Source organism: Palaemon carinicauda, chromosome 8, assembly GCF_036898095.1.
Source record: "Palaemon carinicauda isolate YSFRI2023 chromosome 8, ASM3689809v2, whole genome shotgun sequence".
In the NCBI taxonomy this organism is placed as follows: Eukaryota; Metazoa; Arthropoda; class Malacostraca; order Decapoda; family Palaemonidae; genus Palaemon; species Palaemon carinicauda.
This window is the reverse complement of record NC_090732.1, coordinates 124,693,041-124,706,782: the sequence shown is the minus strand read 5'-3', so window position 1 is coordinate 124,706,782 and position 13,742 is coordinate 124,693,041. Positions and strand designations below refer to the sequence as shown.

General features: G+C 35.1%; 1 protein-coding gene across 3 annotated transcripts in view; it reads right to left on the bottom strand.

Moving 5' to 3' along the window:
* Window positions 1-6,947: 6,947 nt before the first annotated feature.
* Ldh (Lactate dehydrogenase) overlaps window positions 6,948-13,742 on the bottom strand; it is a 40,861-nt gene continuing 34,066 nt past the window's right edge. For 2 of the 3 annotated variants that reach the window (XM_068378887.1, XM_068378885.1), the window contains exons 7-8: window positions 11,209-11,397; window positions 6,948-7,911 (exon numbers count right to left, since the gene is read on the bottom strand). In XM_068378887.1, coding sequence (XP_068234988.1) covers window positions 11,233-11,397 — 165 coding nt within the window. In that variant the 3' untranslated portion in view covers window positions 6,948-7,911; window positions 11,209-11,232. Of the gene's footprint in view, window positions 7,912-11,208; window positions 11,398-13,471; window positions 13,596-13,742 lie in introns of all 3 variants that reach the window. The other variant, XM_068378886.1, reaches the window with a different exon arrangement.

The following is a 13,742-nucleotide window of genomic DNA, read 5'->3' as shown; positions in this document are numbered from 1 at the left end:
AAAGTTTTTGAACTTCATGAGGGCCAATCACCCACTAATGCTACACCAGGGTTGTAACCTGGCTCTCAAGAATAGTAATGAGGTGGGATTTTTGACATGTGTGGAGCTTTCTGCTATCATTGGAGGGAAGAAGTCTGTGATTGGTTCTCATGACGGAAGAACTCCTTCAAGTCATACTCTCTGCCCTGGCATGATATGAACAGCTTGGAGAACAGACGATTGTTTGCTTTGAAGAGTCAACAGATACCGATACCTGTAGTAAAAAGTCAACCCTGTTCCTTTTGATTTGTTCATAGATGGTGGATTCTTCTTTTCTTCCCCGTCTCTTAATAAACTCCTGGAAATTGACATTTCCTTTCTCAAAGTGTGCGCTAACCAGCTCTGAAAAAACTTCATTGAGCAATGTTCTTTGCATCAAGTGAAAGCAGGTCTCAACTCTCAGCCTGGAGAAGATTGCTCACACCTTGCATGCCTTGTGAGAGCTTTTATATTCTCTCAAGGAACACTGTGCTCGTTCTGTTTTGTCATGCTGGATGGTGTGTTTAGAACCCCCTTGATCCCACTTCTTGCCTTATACTGTGTACCCAAGTGGCTGACTTCAGGACCAGCTACCATCCACCATCTCAGTACTGATAGGTCTTCAGTCATGCCCATTGCACTCCCGCCTGCCTTAATGACAGTGATGGACCCAGAACAAAAAGCATCTCATTTATTGCATGGAAGAGGGAAATATTAGTCACATAGTGTAGCCATTATGTTTTTGTGGTTGTTATGCACATGGTGATTTGAGCTCTTCACTCTTCTTCTTCTGGCAAGAACAACAATTGCTTCAGTCAGTCTGGAATTTACAGCCCTGGGTCTGTTACTTGCCACCTTGGTGAATGGCATTCAAGGTATCATACTATGGTAATTATCTTTATTCCGTGAATCGAAGCCGAGGATTTATCCTTTTACCACCTTGATCTCAATCATTTAGAATAAGGTATGAGATACGACTAGGTTCGAGAATAAATATAAATGACTTACATCTAGCTTGATTGTTCATACAGTAACGTTCAAGTCCTTTGCAGTCTGTTCAGCAACCAAGACACTACATGCAAAGGGCTATAGACCTGTTAATCTTAGCTCAGCTCTCCTGCGCTGGTACAACCGGTAATATATGGTTGCTTATTGATCCAGGACTTATTAGACAGCATCTGGGACGCTAAAATAATGATTTAGGCACACTAAATAATCATTCGGCTGATACTGAGCCCCATACTGAGGTTCACAACAGTGGTGCCATCCAGCGTGTCCTGATTGAGTGTTGACATTGCTCTACTGCAATGAGGAAGTCAATGGGTAAGTACATATTTCTAAATTCGGACTCTACGCAGTAAAAAAAAAAAAAATATGATTTGACATCAAGAGCATTCGGATAAGGGAAGTCTTTGCCATCTTATTGCGAAATGCAATATTTCTGTAAATTCAATAGCATCCTTTTTAATAAAAAGAGCAATCCCCGACGAGTCTGTGTGCTAATTTTGGTGTCTAGTTCCGGAAATGGAAGATTCTCCGGAAAATTTTCTGATATCTTCTCCAAATAATGATTACCAAAGTATTTGAAAAAAAAAAAAGAGGATGAATAAAAATTATCATTAATTAAATATAACTGAAATCTGTTGGTGAAAATTGATACCAAATACTTTGAAAAGATAAGTAATTGACAACAACTGCAATAATAATAATAATAATAATGATAATAATAATAATAATAATAATAGCTATGAATTCAACTGAATGATAACGCAAGCAAAGAAGTAAAAATTATAATAAGCAAAACTTGAAGTACTTTTAAACTGTGCATGAATATCGCTCAAAATAAGAAAAAAACGAAAAGATTTTGTGCTTTGGCCGACTATGGCCAATCCTCAGCCTATACAATACATTCCTCCCAAGAGCTTGACTCTGACATGTTTAGTTTATTAAATTAATCCCCAAAAATACATAATTTCACCATGTCCGCAAAGTCCTTTGCCATTACTATCAATATTACTAACAATGGGATTTAATTTCTGTGTACTGCTTGGCACAACCGGGTTCAAGTCCCATTGATTTCGATCGTGGCGTTAGATAATTGAATTTCAGGATATCAAAAATTATTTCTAGGGTAGGTGTAAGTAGTTTGGAATGACAATAAAGATCCTAGCATTTGGCATAATGGTCTAAATGACACAGACAACTGCTAACAATGTGAGCCTGTGCAAATCAAATTAGGCTTCCAATGGAATAGTTTAATGAACAATCCTTTTTCAGAGAGTCAAGCTTTATAACAGAAGACTAGCAGTGCCCATTTAATCCAATTTTGAAAAAGGGAAAAATCATACATCTTAGCAATTTTTTTTAATGAGTCTTTGGAAAAAAAAAATAAGATCCAGAGGGAGGTTTTTTTATGGTATGCTACAAAATTCTCCATCCACTGTCATGAAATACTTCTTGTTGCTAATTATTTCTGGACTGATCCACCATCCCATTTAATTCACCCTGACTACAAGTAGAAAGGCGAGAGAAAAACAACAGGGCAGAAGAGAAGGAAAGAACAGAACCTCTGTAATATATTATATCTACGTGGAAAAAAAAAACAGATCAATAACATACTCGTAAAAGTTAACAATTACTACAGCAGAGTTAGGTAGTTCAATATTCGACTGGTCTCGCACTCCCAGACACCTGTCGTCCAGAAAGGGGTGAAATGGAAATTTCTCTCAAACACCCGGACATCCATCAATTCATATGAGTGACTGTACCTCAAAAACAAATAAAATAGGCACGAGCCTCAATGATACCAATGAGCCCCTAGCTGATATAAGACTACTGTACAACCATTTGAGCCTTTGGGAGATCGGCTGCCTCATATTCTTTAGTACTTGCACTTGACAATAATAATAAACACCAAATAACAAATCAATATATATATATATATATATATATATATATATATATATATATATATATATATATATATATATATATATATATATATTTGCGCCCATGGCCATGGAGAAAGTCATTCCAATATTGAATACACAATGCAATCTCTAACAACATTCCACAAACATTTGTAAAACTTCCTAAGCTGTAATCTGACAAGCAGCTTGTCATACTGGCTCAAAAGCCACAATTATTTAACATAATAAGCAGCTTATCAAGTACCGTATTAACACGAATAGACTATAAAACAAATAAACTTTCCTATGCAAAATGTGAATGCCAGAATGAATACCAGTCGAAACTCACTTCCCTTCAAAACGTTCGAGCCACGCCCCTAATAATTATTCGCGGATCGCTTCCACAAAATATTTTTTTCTTTAGTTCAAACAAAATAAATTATATTCGTTCCACATGATGTAGGCTCTCGTCATGTAGGTTCAAGTTAACAAGTAAACAAGACAAATAAGAAGGCATTAAACGATTTCTAAATTATAGGCCACTAGGAACGGACAACTTAATGCTTCAATTTAGTCCAGGGCCAAAACCAAACATGAAAGAAGTCTGGTAGAAGTGTGTGGCTCAGTCCCAAAGCATTAAATCTGAGGAAACGATTTCAAGTTAAATTCCCCCTTACCCATTATTATACACGGTTTGTAATATAATCTACATGATTTGGACATGTTGGCAATTCTAATATTGTAGCTAAGGAGGCTGCACAGATTTCTATCCCTATAACTATTAAGACTCATCTTTTATTTTACTGTAGCGTAGTGCAGTGTACACCATGTACATAATAATAACGTTATTCAACATTACTATGTCATATGGTAAACATTCTATTTATCACACATGGTTATTACCTGCTATATTGAGAAGTTCCAGATGTTTCCTTACCTTGTTGTGATGTTTACCGAAATCCACGAAGCCAATTATACCAACGCGAGCTTCTTTTCTATAAGTCTAGAACTCTTGGTCATGAGGCTGTTATTTTGCTATTTGCTGCTAACCATTTTTGAAGGGTTTTTAATATTTTTTTTAACTTAATGGTCTTATTATTTTGACGCCTAACCCTGCTGACTAGAGTATATGATCTCTGTAGTTAATAGTGTGTACATTATTAACATTTTATTAAATTTTCTGATAAATTATGCTCGTTCTGATGGGGTAAACCCTACATTAACCAGATTTCGTACTACATTTTGAAACATTGTATATGATTACAGGGTGATAGTTTAAATCAATTGTTGGAAGTCTTAAATTTAATGCCAACTTAAAACCTAAAGCAAGTGATATCAATTTCAAAACAATTCTAACAAATGAGTATTTAAGTGACCAATCTAAACTCAGTTAAAATTATGTAAACAGATATCACAAAAGTGACTCATACCTACATTGAGAGAGAAATGTGATATTGTGAATACAAGAAGACAGCTGGAGGGAGTGGTGGGAGACCGTTTAGTGGCAGTGAATTTAATATGATTTCCTTTATGAAAATTGGTTCAGTGATGAGCCGCACATGGGGGAAAGTCTGAGCTGGGCCTAGTGCAGGTTAACAGGTTGGACAGAAAGGCAAAGTATAGGAAGAGAGCGGAAGTAAAGAAGAAGACTGAAAAGGCAACTGCAGCAACAGTCATGGGCCCATGAGGTCGCTGTACAGCCTAAATACTCTTTAGTAAGACTCCAAGTTGAAGCTTGAGATCTTATTGCGTTTAGCCCTTTTGCCATGTATATGAGCACTCCTCTTCAAGCAGATGCACAGTTGGACACACGGATTCCTGGTACACCTTGCTCTGTGAATCCTTTCTTCGTGAGGAATTCTTGCTTTTAGCTCCGTCCACCACATATACCTACAAAAGGCTACGATAGTAGTTTGGTTACTCTCCGTAAATTAAGGGTGTAACAGGGTGCACTTCCTCAGAGCGAGGTGTGACAGGAATTCCTATGTTCAACTGTAAGTTGTTGTTTAGGCTGTCATAACATCGAGGAAAACTAATAGTAATGTATTAGTGTTCTCAACCTAATAGGCAAAACAGTTAGTATGTTGGAGTTTGATTATGGAAAGCTTGATAAGACACAAATAGCAGTTTCTTGCCTTTCAAATGCACTTGGTGTTTTGCCCATTCAAGTCAATATAATGCTATATTTGTAAATTTTAGCATAGAACGTAATTTCCTCCATTATCCTTATGAGTACTCGTGCATTTTAAAATACTGACATTTATTAATATAGGGTTATTAATTGGTAGTACTAATATAGTATTAGATGTTGCGACTAAAGAAGTTGGAGAGGCAGTGCCATGGAGCATATCGCATGCAAATGACATCGTTGTGTGTGCTGAAAGAAGGGAAGACCTGAAAATTAAGCTAGAGAGGTGGAGAGGAGCACTGGTGGTCCAAGACGGAATACAATGTGTTCCACCAATGAGGGCGACGGTAGAGAAATTATTCGGTTGGGTGGAAGAGAAGTAAAGAGAGTATTATTATTATTATTATTATTATTATTTGCCAAGCTACAACCCTAGTTGGAAAAGCAGGATGCTTACAAGCCCAAGGGCCCCAGCAGGGAAAATATCTCAGTGAGGAAACGAAATAAGGAAACAAACTAAAACAGAAGTCTCAGAACAATAACAACATTAAAATGAATCTTTCATATATAAATATAAAAACTTCAAAATAACAAGAGGAAGAGAAACCAGATAGAACAGTGTGGCCGAGTGTACCCTCAAGCAAGAGAACTCTAATCCAAGACAGTGGAAGACCATGGTACAGAGGCTATGGCACTACCCAAGACTAGTCTTCTCCTAGACAAGTTAAGTACCTGGGATTCATAATCAGTGCTGGTGGAAGTATGGAAGAAGTAAAAACCCGTATATAGGCAGGTGCAGTCCTTAGTGACAAAAGAGTACCACTAAGACTTGAAGGAAAATTCCACAAGACGGTAGTATGGTCAACAATGCTCTATGATACAGAGACAGCAAGCTTAAGGAAAATTAATGAGAAAAATATGAATGTAGTAGAAATGAGAATGCTAAGGTGGATGTCTGGAGTGATAAGAAAGGATAGAATTAGGAATGACCACATCAGAGAATCAACAAAGGTTTTAGAAATATCAAAGAAAGTGCAAGAAGGAAGATTGAGATGGTATGGACATCTGAGGAGGGAGGAAGATCATGTGGACAGGCAAACCATGGAAATTGATGTTCAAGGTAGAAGACTAGGAAGACCAAAAAAGAGATGAGGTGGGGGGACTGTGTACGGGAGGGCTTGAAGGAGAAGGGAATTGGAAGTAGAGGCGCAAGACAGAAATTGATGGAAAAGGCTCCTTCGAAACGGCGACCCCATATAGAAATGGGAATAAGCTGAAGAAGACGAAGAATATGGTTATTGTTTTAGGACTTCTTTTTGAAAGAACTTGGTAACAAAACCTTTAAATTCCTTTTTATTTAATTAGCACGTCTCTGTCATAATCAAGATCCCCATACTGAAGTTAGAGCAACGTTCTTTTAATGAAGTTGTTACCGAGATAAAAGATTATTTTAAGTTTTCTCATTATAATCTCTTTGACAAAAACATATTCAAAATTGATTATATCTTTCTTATCAGTTGTATTATCATAATACATGCTATCAAGACATTCTTAAAAATTTTAAGGTTTACAGATCACTCTTGAATGGCAGAGTAAGGGATAGTAACAATGCCAAGAAGACTGACCATATTTACATACTGTATGATCAGTGCCCAAGACCCCTCTCCACCCAAGCTAGGACCAGGGCGAACCACGCAATGGCTGCTGATGATTCAGAAGGTAGATCCACAGGCTTCCCCAAAAAACCCCATCCTTAGCTCACAAGGGTGGTGACGTTGTAAACCTTCAAGAAACTATCGAGCTTGAGCGGGACTCGAACTCCAGTCCGGCAGATTACCAGACAAGGATGTTTTTTTTAACTAACACAACCTTGAGGAATATCAAACACCACGTTCAATGATTACAATATAATACTTTATTAAAATCTACATCATCAGAAACACTCAATCAAGCAATACTCGCCACTTATACGTCATAGAAAGTGTGAAAAAAAAGAAATCATGAAAATAGAGAGTTTCTAAGATTATATAATACTGCAACATAGAGATGACAGGAATTTTATGAAGTAATACTACTCGTGTAATGAACATGAAACAGATTAGAAAAATATGGCCTTTGGGCAAAATTTGTATTTTTTCCTTTTCATGAACCGTTGACTCAAGTTTCTTGTCTTACTAAACAATTCAAGACCAGTTATCTGGATCAGAATCACATCTTCGAAAAAGAGATTTATAAATACTGCAACAAATACTATGATAAATTAATACATTATTTTACTTTATGAACACATATTCCACTAAACTGATTATCACACAGTACACAAGCCTCATCGGAAAGTTTATTCTTTAAAATCTTAAGCATACTGATAAGAAAATACTTTTTTTCTGTAGAATAGGGTGAAATGTATAAACACCGTATCATTCAATACATTATGAATCAAAGTGTATTATGAGGAATTCATTCGTAAAACGTACCTGCTTCGCAGATCATTGCTGGAGCGCTGACATCTAACAACAATGAATAACATACTGTATGTGGAGCAGGTACTTTACAGAAAACAAAAGTGCAGGTATAAGCGAGACTAGACAGATCTGGAAATCAATACCCTACATATGCCTATTCTTGAAGTTTAAAACCTCTACATACAAGCCCTTTTGAATAAATGATATCAGGTCCTGGATCTTTGTTCCTTTGGCAAATAAAGTGAGAGTGAGTTCGTCGCATCTTCTACACATAGTGATTGGCCGATTGCTCTCTTGTTCGAGCAAATGGTGCTTAAAGCTGCTCGGTTCGAATACTAACTCACACTCTTCTGTTCTGAGATTCGATTTGGCAACAGGTGACAGATTTTTCTTGCTGGAAAAGAGAAAACAAAATTGAAATATTCTGAAATATAAATTGTTTCTTATTGGGTTTTCAATGGGTCATGAGGAGGTTTGAAGCCAGATGAGTAAGGGAGCATTCATTTTGAAAACAAAGTCATAACATACCATTTCATGACCTTTACTAATATTAATATGTGCTTGATAATCTGTAAATTTTGAATAATGAAGTTTCTTTACGTCTGATTGTTCGAGAGTAATTTTAAAGAGTATGCTCCTCATAAAAGACTTTTGTTTCTGCAATTTAATTTGTTTGTAATTTTGTATAATACTGATACAATACTGGAACTAAGATTATAGTCACCTGAGAGAGAGAGAGAGAGAGAGAGAGAGAGAGAGAGAGAGAGAGAGAGAGAGAGAGAGAGAGAGAGAGAGAGAAGCATAAATACTAGAAAAATTAACACAAATACTCTAACCAGACTCAAAGTGATCAAATGATCAGAAAGAAAATGTTTACAAAAAGAATTCTTACTATTTTCAGAAGTATAAGATTTTTGTGTGATATTTAACACACTTATTTCGATTTTCTTTCAGGAAACATTTATTTCTTTACATAATCCTCTAGTTTTTATTTCTATACATAGTCGTTTAGTTTTTATTTCTATACATAATCTTTTAGTTTTTATTTCTATACATAGTCCTTTAGTTTTTATTTCTATACATAGTCTTTTAGTTTTTGTTTCTATATATAATCTTTTAGTTTTTAGTTCTATATATAGTCTTTTAGTTTTTATTTCTATATATAATCTTTTAGTTTTTATTTCTATACATAATCTTTTAGTTTTTATTTATATACATAGTCATTCAGTTTTTTAACTATTTCCTATTTTTTATTCTCAGATAATAAGCCGGTTCCAGATCTTTCAATTGGACTTGGTACGAGGAAGAGGAAAGAGGTGAGAAGCATTATGATCATGAAAACAATGGTTTCCTTATATGACTTATGAATACACCGAAACTTACAGATGAATTTTATCGAGACAAATAATTTTCGCATGACATGACAACCTCTACTTCCCACCAAGATCTAAACTGAAGTTCATCCATCTTGTTCGTTTTGGATTATTTGCAAGATTTGCAAGACACAAGCTCTTGCGTTGACCGCCCTTAAGTGGGATAATGCTATTAAAGTGAAATAATCCATCTTGCTTCCCACGATAAAAGTTTTTAATGGTTCTTAGTGAAGTTTACCTACTACTGCGTCATAAACAACAAGAAATACAGACGTATGACAGTGACGATTCAACAGTAAATGAGCAATACGTGATATTAAACGTTGAATACTCTGAACGAATTATAACGACAGTGGAGGTCCTGTAGGGAGTAGGGTTCCCTTGCTGTATGAGACCGGAAAAGCAGCCGTCAAAGTAAGTAAGTTTCTGTAGCCCACTGTAGAGGATAAAGGCCTCAGACATGTCCTTAATCATGTCTGGGGTTTGGTTAGTTTTCATCACCAAGCTGGCCACTGCGGATTGGTGATGGTTGGAAACTCTTGTCTGATCGCTAACAGCGAACCAGCCTAGTATTGGCGGCCCTGACTAGTACAGCTTTATTGATCATCGCGATAAACAAACTCTTTCACCACTTTAAGGTGTGTCATAAACACTATAGAAAAAAATATATTCTTCAGATCAAATTTACAGGTAATACAAAATGTTGCTTTTCTATAAATTACTTGGGTGATGCAGCTGAAAATTTAAATTACATTCTGACTATTGTTAGGAAATGATGGCTTTTAAACAATATAAACTAAATCAAAATAATACTGAATCTACAATGACGGGAAAAAACGAGAAACCTTAGTGACATCCAAATATAAATCCATGGCAATTTAGTTCCAATATCTAGTGGAATTCCTGATCAAGGTTTGTTACTTAGCTGTAATTTGTCTCTCAATGCTCAAATAAATAATGTTGTAAGAACCCTCTAGATATCAATCTTAAAAGCAGTTATTTTGCGCAGAAACTCCTGAATGAATGTTTTTTTCTAAGAAACTTATGATTAACTGAGTTGACACTAAAATTGGCACAATAATTTAGATCAACAACAGCTGCAATAAATTTAACAATTCAAGACCAAAAAGTTAATTAAAGACTTAAACTAACATATTAATGTTCGTTGGGCCCATTTATTTAGTTGTAATTTTTTGTAATTTCTTTTATTAACTTTTTATTCTGCTCCTTCATTGTTTTAACATAATGTTATTCATTATTTTAATCAATATTCACCAAAGATCCTGCAGTTCTCAATGTTAAAACTTAACTCACAATTTGAACAACTTATGAAATCTGTCATCAGCTTAATATATCGAGCTTTGACTTTGAACGACACTCTTCCCTAGACACCTGTTTATGACAGCCACCAACTAATTTCTTATTCCTGATCTAGATATTAATCTCTGGTACCGTCATTCAGTTAGTCTGTTATGCGCCAGCAAGAAGGAAAGGGCTGGATTTAGCACACAATACACAATACTTGCAGGAGAAATAATGAGCCTTTATTTATAGCTAAGCACAAACAAAGACCATGGCTTAGTACACAGCAGTCTAATAAAAAGAAAGCCGACCAGACGGGGAATTGTACAGTAAATGGATAGAGTTGCAAAGACAATTATATAATAACCAAATAGCCGAATAGCAAAGCATATATACAGTAAATAGACAGGGCTGTAAAGATAATTACCTAACAGCCTAAAAGTTGCATAAGAAAACATACACTGGCGATGTCTGTTGCACAAGATTTTTAAAAATTCTGTCCTTTACATTCAGATTTTCCAGGACAGTACCATCCTGTATGCAGTTAATTTTAACAGCCATGGTTTCTCCATAAGGCTCAATTCCATATCGTTTTCTAGAAGTTTCATTCCAGCTATGACTAAATTGTGGAATGATCTTCCTAATAAGAGTTGAATCAGTGAAACTTCACGAGTTCAAACTTGCAGTATTTTTTTTTTTTTTTTTTTTTTTTGAACAGACTGACGATTTTTTTTTATAGAAAAGATCTATTTCAATGATGTTAATGTTCTTAAATTGTTTATTTTAGTTGTTCATTACTTCTCTTGTAGTTTATTTATTTCCTTATTTCATTTCCTCCTTTGGATATTTTCACTGGTGGAGGCCTTGGGCCTATAGCACCCTGCTTTTCACACTAGGGCTGTAGCTGAGCTGATAATAATAATAATAATAATAATAATAATAATAATAATAATAATAATAATAATAATAATAATAATAATAATAATAATAATAATAATAGAATTTGATCTTCTCACCTTCAACCTAGAGTTCAAATGAATTTAGAACTGGATCCCAGCCTGGACATCCCATAGAGTGTTGGCCGAGTTCTGCAGTTGGGTCCTCTCAGCCTCCGTCAGGGTCTGCTTGATGACGTGGGTGACACCATTCTCACCAAGTACCACAGGCAAGCTCAGGAAAACGTCCTTATCGATGCCGTGGTAGTTCTGGAAACAGACGATGATATCATTATCATTATTATTACTTACCAAGGTACAACCTTAATTAGAAAAGCAGGATTCTATGAGCCCAGGGGCTCCAATGGGGAAAATAGCAGTGAAGAATAGGAAATAAGGAAATAAGTAATTAACAATTAAAATAAAATATTTTAAGAACAGTGACAGCATCAAAATATTTAAAGCAGGATGCTTTAAGTCCAGGGGCTCCAACAGGGAAAATAGCATAGAGAGGAAAGGACACAAGGAAATAAGAGAAGTAATTAACAATTAAAATACAATATTTTAAGAACAGTAACAATATTAGAATATATATTTCATATATAAACTATAAAAACTATAAGATGGAATAAAATGTACTTGTCATTACAAGCTAATCATACAGTGCATCTATCCATCTTTCCTCGTGGTAGAGTTCTCTTGCTTGAGGGTAGACTCAGTCACATTATTCTTACTTCACTGTTTATATATGACAAATATATTTTAATATTATTGATCTAAAGATATTTCATATTGTTATTCATTACTTCTTATAATCTATAGTTTATTCATTTCCTTACTTCCTTTCCTCACTGGGGTATACACCCTGTTCGAGCACTCGGCCATATTATAGCATCCTGCTTTTCCAGCTAGAGTTGTAGCTTAACAAGTTATAACATCAATGATAATAATTAAGGAATTTTATGAGGTTTTCTGGAATATGTAGTATATAAGTTTGTCATGGTAAAGATCTAAACGCCCTTATGACTTCTAGGTTGATCATAATAATTAATAAATATTAAATAATAATGAAATGGTCTTCGTTAAAAAACTTGTGTAAATATTCGCTTTCCCTAAAGGTATATAGTATAAAGCTTCATGGTATTTTTTTTCTGCTCCAGAAAATATGTAGGCAATATGATGGATAAACATGAAAAAAATTTTGAAACTGCCAAATATCAACATTCAAACTTAGCTAAGTAATACGTTCTTCACCAAACAAGAATTAGATTGATCAATAAATGAATTACATTCTAGATACATCTTTTTGCCTCATGAGAAAGGCAATTTGATTTTAATGTAATTACAAAATTTTCAGTAATTACATGATTGAAAATTACTTAACAGAGAATAGATTAGAAATTACTTAACACAGAATACCAGTAATATCAAATGACAATGCATGATATAAAACTGTAGATTGAAGAAACTAAAACCTGATGAAAGTTTTTGCAAATGATTCAAAATTATTTTAAATTGAAAAAATCTCATAAAATTAAAGAAAACACTCAGTCCAATCGAGAAAAAATGTATATTCGCTAGCAGTGCAAGGGATGCAATTAAAGAAAACATCACAGAATTTTTCATAGGATTTTCTTTGACAAAGTAGGTCACAAAAACACCTAAAAAGAGAAAAAAAAAGCCAAATTGGTGCAATACCATAACATTCTCAAAAGGAATATGGCTCCGTTGATTAATACCGCTCATGGTGTGCGCGTAATATGGTTACCTCAGCATATTGACTGGTCTACATTATGAAGGTCAAATACCTACGTGACAGAAATTTTACAAACTTTTATGCTTTCATGTGGATCAAAACTAACTTCTCTCCTTATTTCAATGATAATTACCTGCCTAATATTCGAAAAAATAATAAAATTCGAAAGAATAAAAATCTTTTCCAAATCACTAGGATAAAATTACTTTTAATCATCAAGCTAAGTAAATTCCTTAATAACATTCGGTCATTATATGTACTGTACATTGGAAATAGCTGAGGAAAGAGAGAACGACAAACTATACCTTCCACATCTAACTTTACTTCTTTTGTTACCCATGAATTATAGATTTTAATTTTTTACAATTGTATTTCACAACTAGAGTAATATGCGCATCTAATATTTATGGGAATGAGGGACAATAAGCCAAACCTAGGCGGAGAGGGAGATGAAAAAAGCGAGAATAAAAAGAGCTCAAAGAATAGCCTTGCAGAGCGGGTGTTGGGGGGGGGGGGAGAAAAACTTCATGGGAATAACATCATCATAGCATGGGTAATTTCTGGGGGGTGGGGAGGGGGATCAGATACCTGTACGTCGGTAGACACCGCATAGATACTCCTCTGGTTGGTCAAGAGGGATCGAGTGAGGATGGCACAGGACGTTCCAATGGCCCAGGAGGTGTAACCCTTGAGCTTGATAACTTCATAGGCACTGAAAAAATGCACCTGACATGTCTAGTGAAAAAAAAAAAATGACTAAAAATTCTGGTAATCCAGCTTCGTAGCTGAAAAAAGCTTCAAACTCGAGATCTATTCTCTCAAAAGCATTTTGCTTTAGGTTTCTACAGGCATTTGCCTC